At 40.8% G+C, this 20,087-nt stretch overlaps 1 protein-coding gene across 1 annotated transcript in view; it reads left to right on the top strand.

Annotated features, from left to right (window-relative positions):
- Positions 1 to 17,644, top strand: part of SMS (spermine synthase) — a 50,137-nt gene extending 32,493 nt beyond the window's left edge. The window contains exons 8-11 of the mRNA XM_043896307.1: positions 8,098 to 8,212; positions 9,178 to 9,257; positions 15,750 to 15,865; positions 17,131 to 17,644. Of these exons, the coding sequence (XP_043752242.1) occupies positions 8,098 to 8,212; positions 9,178 to 9,257; positions 15,750 to 15,865; positions 17,131 to 17,170 (351 nt within the window). The 3' untranslated portion in view covers positions 17,171 to 17,644. The remainder of the gene's footprint in view (positions 1 to 8,097; positions 8,213 to 9,177; positions 9,258 to 15,749; positions 15,866 to 17,130) is intronic.
- Positions 17,645 to 20,087: the final 2,443 nt, after the last annotated feature.

The following is a 20,087-nucleotide window of genomic DNA, read 5'->3' as shown; positions in this document are numbered from 1 at the left end:
ATGATGTTATTGATCACAACTGTGCCTTCTTAAAACAGCTTTAAGTGTAATTGGTTAAGAAGACAAGTAATCGGGACTTCCTTGGTGGTCCAGTGGCTAAGGATTTCAAACTCCCAATGCAGGGGGCCCGGGTGTGATCCCTGGTCAGGGAACTAGATCCCACATGCCCCAACTAAGACCCATTGCAGCCAAATAAATTAATAGATAATATATTTTTTTAAAAAGAAGAAGATAATCAAGATGATGGATGATCTTGTAGGGGAGGAAAAAGTTTCCTTCTACCCTTCCAATGCTTGCCCGAGACCCCTTGTGATAAGACTAACAAGAGGAAAAACAAGATTCATTAACGTTTTACACTCATGTATACATGGAACATACACAGGAAGATGAGCCACTCAGAGGTGGCTTTAGAATTTAGGCTTAAGTATGATCCTAACAGGGAAAGGGGGACGTAGGTGTCTTCAGTTCAGTTCAGTTCAGTTGCTCAGTCGTATCCGACTCTTTGGACCCCATGAATCGCAGCACACCAGATCTCCCTGTCCATCACCAACTCCCGGAGTTTACTCAAACACGTGCCCATCGAGTCGGTGATGCCATCCAGCCATCTCATCCTCTGTCGTCCCCTTCTCCTCCTGCCCCCAATCCCTCCCAGCATCAGGGTCTTTTCCAATGAGTCAACTCTTCGCATGAGGTGGCCAAAGTATTGGAGTTTCAGCTTTAACATCAGTCCTTCCAATGACTGATCTCCTGTAGGATGGACTGGTTGGATCTCCTTGCAGTCCAAGGGACTCTCAAGAGTCTTCTCCAACACCATAGTTCAAAGGTGTCTTAGGTGAGAGTAAATGACTTAGGAAAAATGAACCAGGGCCCTTAGAAGAGTAGAAAAAGAGGTGTGATACTTTGTGAAAAAGTTTAGGTGTGGTCTCAGCCTCTTCTGCCCTGATAAGAGGCCATCTTCCCTGGTTGAATCCCTCGGGGAGGGATCTTTGATACTTTAGTTCCTTTTGGGGGCTCTGTCTTTAGGTAGGTAAAGGGGAGGTCAGAGAAAGCCTCTCTACATTTGCTGTTTTGAGATAGTCTGTTCTGCTGCCCTTTATTCTCTTATGTGACTTCTATATATATTTATATCCAGGGAAAGTGTGTACATCTAATAAAGAAAAGAAATTGCCAATTCCAGATGCTTTGAATTTAATAACATGAATACATTCTTGTATAAAAGATGTCATGTACCTTTTACAAATTATTTATTTTTGGCTATGCTGGGTCTTTGTTGCTTTGAGTGGGCTTTCTCTCACTGCAGAGAGCAGGGGCTACTCTGTAGTTGGGGAGCATGGGTTTTCCATTGCGGTGGCTTCTCTTGTGGAGCAGAGGTTCTAGGCGCACGGGCTCAGTAGTTGTGGCTTGTGCACAGGCTTATTTGCTCCATGGCATGTGGAATCTTCCCGGACCAGGGATCGAGCATGTATCCCCTGCATTGACAGGCAGATTCTTACCCATTGCACCACCAGGGAAGTCCTCATGTACCTTTTTATGACCTGGCAATCACTACCTTTTGTCTATTTTAGCCTGAGTCCATTTCTGAGTTCTCGAGAAGGGATTTACTAATTTAATTAGAGAGTGTAGATGATTAAAATGTTTGGCATAGGAATATTTGCTTCTTGTTAAGTAAAGTGAAAGTGAAAGTCACTCAGTTGTGTCTGACTCTTTGTGACCCCATGGACTATACAGTCCATGGAATTCTCCAAGCCAGAATACTGGAGTGGGTAGCCTTTCCTTTCTCCAGGGGATCTTTCGAACCCAGGGATCGAACCCGTCTCCCTCATTGTAGGCGGATTCTTTACCAGCTGAGCCACCAGGGAAGCCAAGTTCCTAAATTCTACTGTGCTTGTAAGTTGACCAATCATTACAGTTTGTAGGATACATTTTGTATTGTATTTTGGGTATCCAAATATTAGTGCCCATACCCACATTATTTGATAGAGCAAGATAGCTAAGCTAATGCATATTTTTATTTGACTAGAATCTTAAATATGTATCTCTAGTTTTACAAACAGTTTAGATGAGTGCTTTAATTTGTTACATAAATTACTTACTCCTACCCATGTTCTTTGAGGTGTGTGTGTCCAATTTGATTTCATGGTACACTCATATTAATATTTTTAAGCCAAGAGAGAAATTATATTTGTGTTAAAATGTACTTGTGATAGTTTTATGGGCAAAAGGGAAAGATACATATTTCACTTAACACTATTGTAAAGTTTAAAAAGGGAGGGATGATGCAGCAGTTCTAATCCTGGGTGTTTATTTGAAGGAAAGGGAAACACTAATTCGAAAAGATATGTGCACCTCCATATTTATTGCAGCATTATTTATAATAGCCAAGATATGGAAGCAACCTAACTGTCCATTAACAGATAAATGGATAAAGAAGATGTGGTGTATATTACACAGTGGAATCTTATTCAACCATAAGAATAAAAGAATGAAATCTTGATATTTGTGACAACTTGGATGGACCTTGATGGTATTATTTTCACTTAGCATAAAGTCCGGAGAAAGAAAATTACTGTATGATTTCACTCATGTGGAGTATAAAAATTTTTTTAATAAAGGAAGAAACCAAACCAAATAATACATAGATCCAGGGAACAGAGTAGTACTTCCCAGAAGGGCAAGGAGTGGGGGAGGCTGAAATGTGTAAAGGGGGCCAACTGTCTGGTAATGGATGGAAATGATCCTTTTGGGGGTGAGCACGCTGTAGTACACACAAAAGTTAAAATAGAATGCTGTACCCATGAAAAGGAAGAGGGAGGATTTAGGTTCTTCAGAGCATGACAGACTTTTCACAGTGACTAAAATATCTGCAAGTTTTATCATTTGTTTACAAATATTTGCCTTGTGAGCCAGACCCTTTGCTTAAGGGTTTTAAAATTTAATCCTCAAAGCCTTATGTGGCTGCTGCTTTCTGTTTTGGAGATGAAGACAGTAAGTTAAAGAGTCCAAAGGGCAGTTTATTCAGGATTCTAGGGTAACTTTAGAGGAATGTTTCAAATTCATGTCTCCCTGACTCCTTAGGTTAACTTACTTATGTGGATTAAGAAAAAAATACAAGAACAGCACATCTAAACCTGCAGTACTATAGAGTCATAGACTGTTGTGATTGGAGGCAGGGTATGGGTATAAGTGGGAAGATTTACTAATGGCCCCAGGAAAAAACTTCTCGACTTGCAAGTCCAAGTTCTGAGGACAGAGCCCCAAAGGCAGATGGTGACATAGACAGGGGGACCTTTTAGAGAAGGAAAAATATTTTAAATAGGTTGGCTCTTGAGGAAGTTTAGTGCCCCAGTGCATCCCCCTCCCCATTTTGGGAACAGAATAGCCACCAAGGGGAGTCTGACAAACTCTTCTGATGCTAAGAATTTTCCCGAAGCTCTAAAGGGGAGAGGGTTCCTGATCTGTGGGACAGCAGTAGGCAAGCCCCTTAGCCCTTAAAATACAACCAAAAAAAAAAAAAAGACAGGTTCTTGGTTGTACCTTAAATGACTATAATGTTGTATGTCAATTATATCTCAGTAAAACTGAAAGAAAATCATTTTGGAAAAAGCATTAAAAAAAGAAAACAAACCAGGTCCTTGCAACTGTTTGTCATTAGAAAACACAATTACTGTTAACCGTTTTTAGAAAATGTTCCAGTGCACACCCCATTCCTTTTATGATGGAATAATTTTAATCTTAAGGTAGTACAGAAAGAAAAATGAAAGATTTTTTTTGTATATATATAAGATTTGCAAGCAGTGAATCTAGCAGTTTTAAGGAATTTTTGTCCCCTAAATCTTGTCCCCAAGAGATTTAGTTAAGGAATTTTTGTCCCCTAAATCTTGTCCCCAAAAGATTTAGTTAAATGTAAAGACATGAATCTTAAATCTCTTATCAACACAATGCATTATATATATAAACTAAAATAACATTAAAAACTCATTTATTCTTGGTTGTGCTGGCTCTGGGTTGCTGTGCGCTAACTTCCTCTAGTTGCAGCGAGCAGGGGCCACTCTCTAGCTGGGGCACACAGGCTTCTCACTTGGTGCTTCTCTTGTTATAGAGCACTGGCCCTAGGGCATGCAGGCAAATGAATAATCAATTCAAGAAATGACAAAAAAGTCTGTAGTTGCAGCGTGTGGGCCAGTAGTTGTGCTGCACCGGGGCTTAGTTGACCTGAAGCATGTGGAATCTGCCCGAACTAGGGATCGAACCCATGTCCCCTGCATTGTCAGGCGGATTCTTATCCACAGTACCACTAAGGGAAGTCCGTAGTACTCTTTTTTTTTGTTAACATTTTTTATGAAGCCACCAGGTTTTCCTTTTAGGATTCTTTACTTGCTTATCCAGTTCATGGGTATGATTTGAAATCTATTAGAAACTAGGGCATGTCAAAAAGCCTTTCCTATGAATCTTCTTGAAGATGAAGCACTTTTGCAAAAGCAGTAAGACAGTAATTGAGTGGCAAGACTTAAAAGGTACAGTGAAACAACTGATCTCAATGTCACTGACAGACTTGGTTGTAATAACTAGAATTATGGGTACCATTTTGTTAGGACACACCATAATTTTAGAAATTCCATGTTATTTTATTAATTATTTGGCCACACCCTGTGGCATGTGGAGATCTTAGTTCCCTGACCAGGGATCAAATGCATGCCCCATAGAGTGGGAGCATGGAGACTGAACCACTGGACTGCTCGCGAAGTCCCTATATAATTTTCCTTAAATTATTAGTGGAGTATAGTTGATTCACAATGTTGTATTCCATATAATTTTAAGAATGTAAAAACATTTGCCCACACAATATAACCTGAGGAGGCTTATCTCTCATTTGGCAATGTTTCCCACGTAATTTAACATACTGAATTGTCCTGTTAATTTAATCTCGGAGATGCCTCAAGGGTTCCTCTGAAGCACCCCAAAGTTAGCTGGAGGACAAAAAGAACTTCAGATCAAATTTGATATTTGGGGCACTTGTCAGAAATACTAAAAAGTCAAAGAAGATGATAAGTCACTGTGAAACAATAACCATTCACCCAACCAAAGTGACAATAAAAGATCTCAAAGGTAAATAAATACATGAAGTTAAAATCAGATCTCTCAAAAAGGCAAAAGCAGCTTAGCACTCTAAGGAAACTTTATTTTCTGCTGGGAAAGCAGAGAGAGGAAACCAAAAATCCAAATTCTAGTCTTGTATTATCAGCCTGTTCTTGATAATAAAATTTATTTACTTAAATTCAGTCTAATCATAGCCAATATTGACCAGGCACATACATGAACTTTTCTAAGTGTTCCTTTTTCACAAACTTTCTAAAATTTTCTATACCTATATTATTTTGTCCCTGAGTTTCTTTACCATTCAGAAACAACCAACTCTAGGACAGAATTACCTTTTTTTCCATTTAACAAAATGGATATCCATTCTTCATACATGCTTTTACTGCAGACAGTAAAAGCTTTACTTGTGTGTTGAAATATTTCTCTTTTTTTAAACATTTGAAAAAATGTTTTACCTAGAAATCCTCTTGAAAGTGACAGTGTTAGTTGCTTAGTCATGTCTGACTCTTTGTGACCCCATGGACTGTAGCCCACCAGGCTCCTCTGTCCATGGAATTCTCCAGGCAAGAATACTGAAGTGGGTTGCCAAGCCCTCCTTCAGGGAGTCTTCCTGACCCAGCGATTGAACCTGGGTCTCCTGCATTGCAGGTGGATTCTTTACCGTCTGAGCCACCAGGGAAGCTCTTACATTTAATTTACTCAAATGTTTCATCATAGTTTTTCTTGTTGACAAATTTTATAGCAATATGAGCTTTATTGACTTTCTTAGATGCAATAAAAGTAATATACTTAATACTAATGACTCTAGAAACATGTCTGTATTAAACCAGCACATTTAAAAGCTAGATTTAATACCAAATATCAGTTTAATGGTGAATATTTCCTAGATCATATGAACCTGAAATTCATTCTGACTAGTTTTTTACATTTCTGAGAATTTACATAAGCACTTAAGTTCTTTTAAGTTAAACAGAGCTCATCCACAAACCAAGCTTAGCATTGCAATTTGGAGATGGAGGCACATCATATTTATAATGTATGCATAAACATGCATATGTCTGTACAGACACAGATCTAAAACTTTACCTGTTTGAGTTTAAAAAGCACCCCCCACCCCACCCCAGAATCACAGATGATTAAAGTTTCTGCGAGTCCAGGTAGATCATTTTCATCTTGAAGGCACAAAGATCTGCTTGTTTCTCCTAGAAAGCTAGCTTAATACTGATTGCACACACAAAAACCAGTTTCAGAATGTCAAAAGAGCCCCATCTCGGCTGTTTTCAGGGTGAGATTTCCTGCAGTTTCTACATACCTGTCACTCACTCATATTCACACGCTTCTCTTACAAAAGAACTTGAATCAGCATTCAAGTTCCCAAGACCCCCTTAATGAGGGTCAAAACCAGAAGAGAGAACAGTATTAGGACTCATGTACCCAGACACTTGGGCACACACGCCAAATAAAAGCCAAACCAATTCCAAAAGGCTCCCTTAGATATCATAGTATAAGCCTATGCATAAGGAACTCTATCCCATTTCCCTTCCCTTTTACAAAACAGTTCTAGTTGAAGGATGTTCTAATTTGGAGGGTGTCCAAGGGGTACTGAGGCCAAGCAGTACAGTTAAATTTTTTCTTTCATTCATGGGAGCAAAGCTGATCTCCCTGTTTTGTAAAATGTACCCTAGTGGACTACAAGATGGAACAGAATTGTCATCACCCGTACCTGTTCACGGCTGCTGCTGTCAAATACCAAGCAAAGGGCACACCAATGCAATGCAGAATGGTCTCTCAGGGTCACAGCTCCCTTGCCCTAGAGAGGAGATACCCAGTCAGTTCCCCATTAGAGATGAAGGCAAGTGACCAAGCTGTACTCTGAAAGGGAAAACCCCTTGCTGTAAGTGAAGCCAGTGAAGTTGGGAAGAATACCCTGGTGTCAGCATGAGCTCCATTACCAGCAATATCTCAACAGGCCAACGCAAGTACTAATACACAAAGACAAAAATACAAATATGGTCGCAGAGACGAGATCAGGTGAAGTATAGTTCAAAATTGCACTCCCATTCCCACATGGAGGCCCCCGAACAGATTGGCCTGGGTCCCAAGAGAGTATTAGGGTGACTCACAGTGTGCCCTGAGTGGCTCGCTTTCCGAAAGGGGGTGAACTCAGAAGGAGCAGGTAGAATTCCTAGGTTATGTATGTGGGGGAGAGACCCCAAACCCATACCTGAGGTGGGTGGGCTGTAGGCCACATTTGTTTCCAAACAACCTCGTTCCAAAAGGGCAGGTATCACCTGTCCCTCCTAGTTCTCTTGAGTGGAACGAACTCTGGGGACGGTTGGAGACTCAAGGAAAAGGGCTGCTCTTGGCCAGGGCCGACCTGCCACGGGTACCAGCCCTTGGGTGGCTCAGCAGATGTGGTGAAACCCAGTCCGTGTGCCTGGTGCACAGTGAGGCCAAACAAACTCAGAGTTTGGAGCAAAGCAAGGTTTCTTGCAAGGGCCAACCAAGGAGAGGACGTTCCTGGTGGATCAGTGGTGAAGAATCTGCCTGTGATGCAGGAGACGCAGGAGATGTGAGTTCATTCCCTGGGTCGGGAAGATCCCCTGGAGGAGGACATGGCAACCTGCTCCAGTCTTCTTGCTGGAGAATCCCCATGGACAGTGGAGGCTGGCAGACCCCAGTCCACGGGGTCGCAAAGAGGCAGACACAACAGCACGCATGCAAGAGCAGACTTGGTGACCTCGCTTGTTTGTTTTCTCTATTTGTAAAATGGCGATGATAGTAATTCCTAAGAGGAGTTGTTCCACTTAATTGAAAGGCATGTAAGGCATCTGGTAAGCCCTGAACTTTTAGCAATCCTGGCAGGTATGGGTGGAAGTGGCTTTTGTTCCTCCGGCAGATGCTGCATCCCCTGTGTGCATTTCCCCCTTCCTTTTACAAGTGTTTAACCACTTTCATGTATGTTGGCCCACCTGCATCTATGCTTGTTCTCTCTGGAAGGTTCTAATAGAAGACTGTATTCCAGTACTGAAGAGGTACGCCAAAGAAGGGAGAGAGTTTGATTACGTGATTAATGATTTGACAGCTGTTCCAATCTCCACATCTCCAGAAGAAGGTAGATTCTGTTTTTCCTTTTATTTTAAACTTTTTATTTTGTATTGGAATATAGCCAATTAACAATATTGTGATAGTTTCAGGTCAACAGTGACGGGACCCAGGCAGACATATACACATATCCATTATTCCCCAAACCCCTCTCCCAGCCAGGCTGCCCCAACCAAGATAATGTTCACAGAAATACGGAAATGTTTTTCTTAATACCATGTGAGAATGAAAAGACCTTGAGACATTGCCTAGTGAAGTTCCTTCATTTATTAAAGGTAGTAAACTGAGGCCAGTGGTGGGAAGATGGCTAGATTTGGCTTTGTCAGATCCTGTTTTGCCACTAAACGAGCAAAATTACCACAGTCGTTTGAAACAAATATAGAAATAAAATGACTCATAATCATACCATTGAGATATCAGCTTGTTTATAATTTACATACTGGGATTTTTTTAACATGTACTGGGACAATTTGGTGACCTTTCTGAGCAATACCAGAGACAAGGCCCCTTTTCATGCCACGCAGTCAAAATCACTGCTCGCTTAGGATTTCAGTGTTCATGTTTTTTCCGTTACCTTGTCTTCCTGCTGAATTTCCAGACTCAGGTTCCCACCCTCACTCTTGCAGTTTCTCTCCTGCTTTTCCCCTTGCTTAAAGGTGTTCTCTTTCACATTTCAGCCACTGCTTTTTTGTCAAATCTTTATGGGTATGGTGAGAGCAATGTTATGTACATCTGCATTTGCTTTTGATTTTGCTTGTATATAGGTGTATGTGCACATGTGTCCAAGATACAAAATATATGACAGTATGTTCTTGTTCACAGGCCCTTGAATATTGGGTCTCATGGCTATTTCTCTTTTTTTTCTTTTTGTTTTTTTTTGAATCATTGACTATTAATGTGAATGTTTGACTTTAGATGTTGTTTCTCATGCATGCAAACCGATATTTATAAAACTTAATTTTTTTTAACATCCAGATTCCACATGGGAGTTTCTCAGACTGATTCTTGACCTCTCGATGAAAGTACTGAAACAGGATGGGAAATATTTTACACAGGTATAGACTTTAAACTGTTTTTTTCCCCCAAAAAATTCTCAATAAAAATTTTACATTTTGTGCTTCACACACCAAAATACTTAGACATTGACATAAAGACTAATGATAGCACTAACTATTTAGTTAATTGTAAAATGAAGACTAAATAAAGGTTTAAAGGGACTGGGTATAGTACGACAATATGCTCTTCCAATGCTGGGACAGTACAACTACTGGAAACAACGGTGAGTGGGAGAGACTGGGATAAGTATGTGCAAAAATCTTACATATTTTCAGTAATCATATTGGTGGTGATGGCATTAGTATTGCTTTTCTTAGTTGTATTTGCAATGTGGCATAAAGCCATTGAGCATTTATACAATATTTTAATTTTATCCTCAGCATTCTCAATGTGGAAGTAGGTAGTTGAAGATGTAATATAGAAGTGGATAAATGAAACTGTTGTACTGAAAAAATTTTTTATATTTATGTCTGTCTGTGTTCTCAAGCAGTAAGTTTGTAAATAGCTGACCTGTCCCTTTTAGGGAATTAATGAGTTCTGTCCTGTCCTGTTGCGAGTGTCCCTCATGGCTCAGTGGTAAAGAGTCCACCTGTAATGCAGGAGACATGGGTTCCATCCCTGGGTTGGGAATATCCTCTGGAGGAGGAAATGGCAACCCACTCCAGTATTCTTGCCTGGGAAATCCCATGGACAGAGGAGCCTGGTGGGCAACAGTCCATTGGGTCGCAGAGAGTCAGACATGGCTGAGCAACTAAGCAGGCATGCGCCTTGTTCTGTTCTGTCCTGTTAGCATAACCTTCTGATTTATTAAATTTGGGCTTTGGCTGTAGTATGAGCTGCTGCCACCAGATGAAGACACAGACCGTGATTTCCACCCCCTTCCCCCTCTTCACCCTCCTGAGAGTGTTTAGTAGAAAAACCATCATAAACTGCATTGGCTGCAGTATGAGCTTTTGCCACCAGAGAGAGACACAGACCGTGATATAGAAGTATCTCCCCTCCCCCGCCCCCATTTTCTGGAGAGTCTTTTAGTGGGAAAAAACCGTCATAAGCTGCACTAGCTGCAGTATCAGCTGCTGCCACCAGAGGGAGACACAGACCATGATTTTCTTTTCTTGTTTTGTTTTGCCTTTGCGCCTCATCCTCTAGGAAAAGTCATCAATATAATTTCATAAACTGCTCTGGCTGCAGTATGAACTGGTGCCACCAGATGGAAGCAAATTGTATTTTCCTCATTTTCTAGGGGATTTTTAATTTTAAAAGAAGGTTTGAAGTCAGTATTTTCTGATACATAAAAATACATATATGTATCCTACTTAAGTCCTTAACATTTTGGAAATGACAGCAAAAGCAAGCTAGTTGATGATCAGTCTTTTTACTTGGTTGAAAAAGCCCTTGATTTATAAGCAGAGTATAAACAGTATTGTACTCTGGTCCCTGTAATTAGTTCTTAAGCATTTTCAGGAGAACTCTACCCCCCCCCAACTTTTTTTTTTTAAGCACTAGTATATTTAATGGACTTTTATTTTTTATCTTCCCTACCCAGGGATTGAACCTGGATCTCCTACATTGCAGGCAGATTCTTTACCATCTGAGCCACCAGGGAAGCCCAAGTGTATTTAAAAAAAAAACAAGAACTATGGGAAAATTCCTGATTTTATTCTTCTGAGGAGGCTTTTTTAAAGTAAGCCCTGGGTAGTTTATGAGGTCTGAGATTCATAATGCTGAAAACAAATCGACAACTCCTTGAATTTATTTCCAGCCGATCCTGTTTTCTTCCTCTTCCCCCTGCACAGAACACCCCTACAGGTGGCAATTAATCCTTGATCATCTCATACTTGCTGAAAGTGTCGGCAAGCTTCAAGGGGAACAGACAAGTGTCTACAAGTGGACTTTTAATTTTTTTTTAACCCCTGATGCTTAGGAATGATTTTTAAAAACACATTCTAATATTGACTTTTTAAAAGCCAGGGGTCCATAAACCACGGGCCGTTTCTCACCCCTTGCTTGTTGTTTGCAGTTTTCTTGACACACAGCCACGCCCATTCATTACACAGTGTCTGCAGCTGCTTTTGCACTGCAGCAACAGCTTGGAGCAGTTGTGGCGAAGACTATATGATCTGCAAAGCCTAAAATATTTTCTCTCTGGCCCTTTGCAGAAATTTGCTCACCCCTGCTTTACAGGAACTCTACAATGAAACCTGCTCAAACCAAGTGGCCTAATTCCTGTAAAAGCAACCCAAATTCAATGAGTTGGGTTTTCATAAGTGAATATTTCTCAAGCAGAGCATATATTGATAGAACTGGATTCTTTTTATGTTTCTGCAAATAGAAATCCCATGGGGCTTAAGTTGGGAAAGAAAGTGAGGCTCTGGCATCTTTACTCAAAAGAGACTGAGAACAATTTGGATCTAATGCAAACCAGTCAGTTTGCAGTAGACAACAGGTGCTCTTAGGAAGAAAGTGTGACGTGTCTTTTGTTGCAAATATTTGCCTGGTAGACTGCTTTCTCAGTGTGGACAACTAATAGAAGCACTTGTTTGACAAATTGTCATCACACATTTGTTAACACTAAAGACCCAGGCTTTGATCACCTGGTCTTTGCCAACCAACTTTTACTAAAAACCACCTTAAATACTCAAGGCTGTGCTGGTTTCTAAGAGTTATCCAAAAGATGTGTCAGGACGTGCTTCCCACCCCTGCATTCAGTGCACTTGGAAACTCAAGGCGATTTCATTTTATGATACCTGGGAATCCCATAGTATGTCGGGTGGTTCAACATGTCATATGGACCACAGGGGCATAGGCCTGTGAAGAAGCAGTAGTCGGGTCAAGAGCCACAGCATGCTCTGACTGAGGACGCACCGATGGTATTGCCACGGTGGAACACTTCCCTCATGTAGCACGTGGTATGCTCAGGAAATGCCCTTAATACACTCACATCTCCCTTCCCTTAGCCTGTAGCTTAGAAACAGAGGAAGGGTTAAAGACGGGACAAAAATGGTGTTTGGCTTGTTAACTTGGTAACTGACAAAAACTAAACGTCCCTGCCTAAAATTGCTTGCATCACCATGGAGATTTTATGATGTCACTAATTTCACTGTGGCTTCTTGAAGACAGCCTTGTCTGTGGGCCACAAAGCTGGGGAAGTCCTCCTGGAATGTGCTGATCCATGGAGCCACGTCTGGTGGGCCAGGGGGCAGAGAGTTGCTTTTGTGGAACTAAGAGGCAGATCCTGGGACGTGACTTCCGCCCCTCCACTCCCCATTAAAAAAGCTTTAGTTATTTGGAAGTACAAATGTGTGTGTGACATTCATGTTAGTTACGATACAAAGATATGAACCCCCCTCCCCCCTACCTCCCACAGACCTGGATGTTACCAGTACAACTTGACACATCTACATTTCTCCATCAACCCCTCCCACCTTCTGGAAGCAACTCAGAGTTTTTTTCCCCTCTGTTTTTGAGGTATTTCACATATGTGTGATTTCCTAAATCATCATGTTATTTTTGCTTGTTTTAGAAGAGTTAAAAATGGTGTCATTAAGTAAATAGTCTTCCAGACTTTTTTATATTACAGATATGACATAAACTCTTTGAAAGATACAAACATGGAGAAGGAAATGGCAACCCACTCCAGTATTATTGCCTGGAGAATCCCAGGGATAGGGGAGCCTGGTGGGCTGCCGTCTATGGGGTCGCACAGAGTATGACATGACTGAAGTGACTTAGCAGCAGCAGCAGAAACGTCCTCTCGGAGATGCAGCCAAGAAAGCCATCAGCAAATTGACAACCAGAACAGTGAAAAAGGGTGATAAGGAAACAGACCCACACTTCGATCATTGTGCAGTCTGCATAGAAAGCTATAAACAGAATGATGTTGTCCGGATTCTGCCCTGCAAGTTCTTGCACAGCACCAGGAGGCTGCAGAGCTGTGAAAACAACTCACCTTCAATGTAGACGCCTCACCCCACCCCCAGCCATTGTTCTGATCACTCCAGCTTCCAGTGTGTTGGGAAGTAGGAGAGTGGGAAGGCGTTGTTTCAGTGTTACTGGTTTTGTTCCCTTTTATGTTCTATACTTCCACATATCCCCAAGTATTTCTGTATCTCAAAGTATTTCTAATAGGAATAAAGGACTTTTCTGGGAAAAAAGATACAAACAATATTAAAATCTATAAGGTAAAAAAGCAGGTGTCACCCAGAGCTAACATGGGGCAACAAGAACCTTGTAGAATGGAAGATGCTATATTGTGGTTTACCTCCCAGGTGTGCCCCTGCCTTGCCACATTATTCTCTTCCTCTCCTCCTTAATAGGTTATGAATTTTTTGCTATTGGATTGTTGTTATGTATCTCCTATATGTCTTAAGAAAAGAACAGTGTAGTTTAAATACACAGAAAGGTGAAATGTATCATGGTACTTTTTTTGGGTAGGCATCTATTTGTGGGGATTTTTCTTTTTTAAACTGCTTTTTGACAATTTGGGGGAAGAATAAATTGAAACTGTTCTGTTTACTTACTACAGTCTTTGTAAGGAGGTCTTCCTGTATTCCGTCTATAAAGAGAGAGTATGGTGTCATTTTTAAGATGGCAAGGAAAAGCTTAAACTGTGAACCTTGGTGGCATTTCCATTCTATAGCTTCCGTAGTAGTGAGGTGTTCTAAAAACAACTGGGAGTGTTTTCTATTTGTGAATCTTAAATTACACATGTGGTGTTTATATACTCTCATGGTGAACTTACTGTTGAAACCAAATTATATGCTGGTCAAAGGCACTTGGGCCAATTCCCACTGCAGGACCCTAGATGATGGGTTACTAAACAGGTTGGCACTGAAGTATGACGACATGCTGATCGAATGTGCTCAGTTAAAACTGCTCAGGCCAGCTCTCAGAATAGTCCTGTCTACCCACTTCCCCGTAGCTGGCTGGTTTTTTTGATTTTGAAATGCCATCCTTAGGAATGCTTGTATCACAGGATGCTTTATTTGTGAATAATTTTCATCTTGGCTGTTTTGAGGCAAATTGATAAAGAAGTTCTTATGAAGAAATGTTATCAGCACGTATACTCTAGTCGTTCCAAATGTTTAGAACTTCAGAGGTTAAAAGGAAATAGTTGATATTAAATGCTCATCTTGTTTTCTAAATCCATTATGAGAAAATTGGGGGAAAATTGTGCTCAAATGATAAACCCTACCCCAGACCTACTTAATGAAAATCTATAATATAACAAGACCCCATGTGATTCATATACACATTAAAAATTGAGAATTGCAGCTCTAGAATTAGGCAGATTCTGTATCCATTCACCAGCTCTCCTGGGTCTTGGCCACCAGCAATTCTGATTCTCTTCACCATTTTTTTTAATAGTCATAGAGTGGCTGCTGCAGCTCCACATATCACATCTAAGTCACAGGCTGGAAGAAAGTTGAAGGAGCAAGGTCATTGTGTTTATCCTTGATTTGTCTACAGTCAAATATCACTTATATGTGGAATCTAAAAAATAGTACAAATGAATCTGTAAGAAACAGACTCACAGACACAGAAAACAAACGTATAGTTACCAAAGGTGAAAGGGGACCAGAGGGAGAAATGAGAAGGTTGGGATTGATAGATACAAACTACTGTACATAAAATAGATAAACAACAAGGACCTCCTATATAGCAGAAGGAACTATATTCAATATCTTTTAATAACCTACAATGGAAAATGATCTGAAAAGATGTGTATATGTAGGTGTATATCTATGTAGCTGAATCACTTTGGTGTACGCTGAAACTAACACAATGTTGTAAACCAACTATACTTCAATAATTAAGAAAAAGAATACATTTCAAAAAAAATCTTTTCCAGCAGATTTATACTATATTTCATTGACCACTCCTACCAGCTGGGGAGACAAAAAAGAAATGGCAATAAACGGAGAAAAATTAGAACAATGAAGTCAAGACAAAATGTTTGATAAAGAGTAAACTAGGGAATACCTTTAGTGTATGTATATGGAATTGACTTTTGTTGGATAATGCACAAGGGTGTGAAATAGTTCTGTGTTAACATCTTAGACTCTTAAGAGGGTTGTAGTTTAAGCCATTCTGGAAATCAAGAGCATTATGTTTCTGATACTTCATCCTCAATACTGTAGTGACTTTAGGGAAAACTAATTTTGAATGGGTTATGTGTATGAATCTTCGCTAATTGCATGGTGTTGATACAATGACTGTGTCACTAATGAGAAATTGGTCTCACTGCTTTCTGTTGCTTCATCCTCGAATAATTTGAAATGGCTTGGTAAATGAAGTAGAAGGATAATGAGCTAATGGATCTATAAATAGAATGCAATGCAATTTGTGAAAGTACAGAAACCTTATCTCATTTTCAGAGATGAACTTTTATCTAAAGCTAGAATTGTTCTCATTTATTAGAAACCTTCCAATGAGTGGGACCCTCCTAGGACTTAAGATTCCTGTTGTTTGCTTTTCTCTCTTTGATTTAGGGGAACTGTGTCAATCTGACAGAAGCCCTGTCACTCTATGAAGAACAGCTGGGGCGCCTGTATTGTCCTGTGGAATTCTCGAAGGAGATCGTCTGTGTCCCTTCGTACTTGGAATTATATCCTTTGACCACATCATTGTGTTGCCCAGTCAGAACCCCCATGTAAATACCATGCCCATTTACCAGTTTCAAGAAACAGAATTAGTTCTGTAGTATACAGAAGGCCCTGGTTTTCAAACTTGGCTATACGTTGTAATCCCCTGGGAGCTTGAAAACAATACAGATTCCTGGGTCCCAGCCTCAGGTGCTGGGGTGTGGCCTGACAGCCTCCCAGGTGGTTCGGATGATATGGCACCACTGTTCTCACAGGACCACCAGACCTGTGACATCACCTGGGAGCTAGTTAAACAGGCTCATTCTTAAGCCCCACCCCAGCCTGCTGTCCAATCAGAAACACTGGAGGCTGGGGCCACGTGACTTGTCTCAACCAGCCCGCCAGGGGATTGGTGTGCACTTGAGAGCTTCAGAAAGCCACCCTAGCTGGAGCAGGCTGGCTGAAGAAGCTCATTGTCCTTTTACACTTATATTATTCTGCTTTAATATTAGTTTCTACACTTGGCTTGATGCCGCTTTGCAGTAGAGATAGAGCTAAAAATAATGCCAGGCATCACAAAGTCAATGTTGGTATTCTCCATTTAGTTCCACTTAGTAAAGTTGGTCCAGAGAAATAAGAGAAGAACCCAGAGAAAAGGCAAAGGAGAGCATTGTCATTGGACTTTCAGAGTGCATTTCTTCCTCCTAAAAACCGGACAGTGTTCTGCAGTCCAAAGCTTCCTCTCCCTGCCTGGCCCCTTCATCAGGGTTGCTCTCCAGAGCATTCCATGACAGTCAGATCTTTGTCTACATGCTCAAAGACTTTTGAAAGCAGTTGATGACATCTGGAGAAAAGGTTTCCACCCTCTGGCTCCTCTCTGGTCCCTCATCCTTCACCTTTTTTCCTTCTCTTCCTCGGTCCCTCTCCTCCCACCTCCACCACCCGCTCCCCCACCAACTCCCTCTGATCTTTCTCTCTCCTTCCCACCCTTCCTTCTCATATTCATTCCCTAAAACATTTTAGAGTCTTTGGAAGCACAAGTGTTCCCTGAGAGAATATTTGTGTCCCTTTAACCTTTTCTCTGCTAAGCTCCTCCCCAGCCTCGCCCTAACGTCACAGATGGTGGGCATCCAGGCTGTGAAGTGACCGTGTCTCAGAGGCCTTCGCTCTCATTACCACAGTGCTGTAAGCTGTGATGTGCGCATCCGTCTTCCAATCTGTAGGCCAGTAAACAAATTTTAAGTGATGCCTTCAATTACCTACTCTTATTCCTTGACTCCTTCTCCAGGTGGGTATTTTACACTGTTTGGAAGAAAGCTAAACCTTGAAAACCAGTGTCCCCGAGTCACGTGTGCTGCGAATAGCCTTCCTGACCTTTCTATGCTGTGCGTGAAATCGAAACAAGTCAGGCAATTGATTGTGAATTCCTTCACGTTTCCTCTTTTTAATTATTTTTTTAATTTAAAAAATCAAATGGAAAAAATGTATATTTTGATGAACTAGGATGATTAGACAGCACAGTGAAGGCTGCTAAATGCACTGAACCCCTAGAATGTGATTTTTGTTTTTGTTTCTGTTTTTCTGTGTGGGCTTTTTTTTTTGTTTTGTTTTGTTTTGTTTTCATTTTGGTAGACTTTGAATTTGGTTGTTTGGAGGAGTGCACATCATTGTTTTCTTCTGGAGGGGAGTTCTTCATGGAGTTTCTTTCCCCCCAAATTGATATAGATATTAAAATTTGGTGCTTATGAGGAAAGACTTTAAAAATGAATAGCAACGCTTCGATTAAAATTACAAATGAGAAATCGCATGTGTCTGTCGTTTTATTTCAGCCAGGTCCTCTCTTGCTCACTTCTGATCTTACAGAACAAAGGTGTCTCCTTGGTCTTTTTTTGGTTCCGTCCTATCAGTTCGTGCCATTTATCTCTTTATAATAGGATGGCCTTAGGGCCTTTGTTGAACAGTAGTAATGACTTCATTTACCACCGTGGTAAATGATACACAGCCTATTACATTCACCACTTCTTCATTATAAAATTGACCTGGAGGATGGGAAAAGATCTGGCCTTACTGTCAAGTTGAAAGTCAAAAGCTTATTTCTCTTAATAAGAGTTTCTCTTCCAACTCTTTAACGGTATATTAGATGTGAAAATAAAGATCACTGTGGATGGCTGCTGTGAACTTGTCTGAGTTTTTTAGATGCACAGATAGGGGATAGTTTATGCAGAGGCCCACAGCCACAGGAGCAACTTCAACTCGCCTAAGGAAGTGCATGTAACAGCTGGGTAGTGTATGTGTGGGTCACAATTCACATCAAAGGTAAGTTTATATTGACTCAGACTGTTAGACATCACTGGGTTATCTTGTTGTTTTTAAAAAGGTTTATGTTTTATCGATGAAATGAGTTCATTTACGATGAATTTGTAGGAAGAAAACCATTAAAATACCCACTGTCTGTTCTAAGGTAAAATTCGTGTCAGCCCATAATATTCTTCTGAGATAGGTTCATGGTATGAAACATATAATCTTTCAAAATGAATATATGCCCACTTACTCTCTTCTGTGGGATTGGCATGAGAGAAAAAATAATGAACAAAAGCAGACTCATGTGGTAGCTAGATTGGCTTTCAGCACATATTTTTCTTGTGCATAGAGGTTAACAATGGCATTGATAGACACTAGGAACCCTACTCACCGCCTTGCCTCCCCACCACCAACTTCCTCAGTCTTTCAAAGTCTCTGTATACTGTGTAAGATTAAAAAATATGGTACTGTTAGAACACAGAGTGGGTAAACAGAAGTGGAGGTTTTGGGGTGTTTTTCTTCTTTCCATTTGAAAAATGAAAGCAAGTGTATCTGCTGTCTGGATATGGTGTTATAATATGTGATATAACTTTATACTTGAAGTCTAGCTTGAGGCTGAAGCTAAATCTGCTGATGTAGCAGGTCCTGCCAAGAGCTGAGAGTTAGGAACGAGATGCATCGGGTTGGGACAGACCATGGAACATGTGTTCAGGAGAGACTAAGGGGTATGGTATAGGAAGAAGAAGGAAATGGAAAGAAAATTTTTGTTCTAGGTGATAATCATGAATTCTGAGCACAATCATTTCTTTCTAGTAGGGAAAGGATGTCTAGTGTTTTTTGAACATCTTTGTAACTGCTAAACGTATGCAAACTGAACTCTTGATAACTATCAACGACCTTCAGTTCTGCTGCATTTTAAGGAAATGTAAAATCTCAGCATTGCTGCATTACTCTAATGGCTGTAGTGTTACTTACTGTTGTGGTCTCCTTTATCATCTAAAATAGAATATACTGTAATACATAGCTGCTTTTTAATGAAAGCCAAGTGTGGCTGTAGTTTAAATTCTATTCAGCACATCAGCAGTTAACCAAGAATTTGCTTATTAAAAGAAGAAATGCTGCCTTCTGACCGTGTGATTGGCTGTTTTAAAAACCTGATTAATGGTGATCCTACTGGGCTAGAGGGAGGCCGGGTTGACACTGTTCCTACTGTGCAGAAGAAAAGTGTGCTGCTCTTCCTCTGCAGTCGAATAGACGCCTTCTTGCTTAACTATTGCTGCCATAAGAGTTTGCATTTGTCTCCATAAATTGATCAATTTCATTGTTCTCATGACTCCTGGGATAGGGTGAGGGGTGTGTGTGTGTGTAGGATAAGGGTGTGTGTGTGTGTGTGTGTAGGGTAAGGGTGTGTGTGTGTGTGTGTGTGTGTGTGTGTGATGTATCATTGCTCTGTGCCCAAGACTCTAGAGCAGTATTAATTGGTGTGGTCCTTCAGCAGGCCATTATATTCTATGCACATTGTTTCGTTTGCTTCAGCTGAAGTTCTTTCATTCCCAGCAAGACCACCTCAGTGACCGAAGCAGCATGTTGGTCCCCACGGCAGGCCCGGTCCTTCCCCAGTCTTGGACTAGCACTGTGAGTAGTGCTGTTCTTGAGGCCAGGTGCGCAGCATTATTTGAGTCAAGCTGCTACATGGCTTTGAGATAACACTTCACCACCTCCTTTTTTTTTGTTTTTACTTCACCTCCTACATCACCCCGTTGCTGAATTACCATCTTTTACGGTGCTGTGCTTTGGGTCAGTACACAACTTTCCTTTACATTCTCTTGCTCAGTCTTAAAAATAGCTTTGTGAGCTTTGTGAATTGTGAATATCACTGAGTAGGCCAGCAGTCAAAATTTGAAATATGCCTAGGGGTCTCGTGTCCAGTAACAATCTGAATTT

The sequence above is a fragment of the Cervus elaphus genome, chromosome X (assembly GCF_910594005.1).
Source record: "Cervus elaphus chromosome X, mCerEla1.1, whole genome shotgun sequence".
Lineage (NCBI taxonomy): Eukaryota > Metazoa > Chordata > Mammalia > Artiodactyla > Cervidae > Cervus > Cervus elaphus.
Note: the sequence above shows the minus strand (reverse complement) of the source record. Positions and strands in the feature narration are given on the sequence as shown.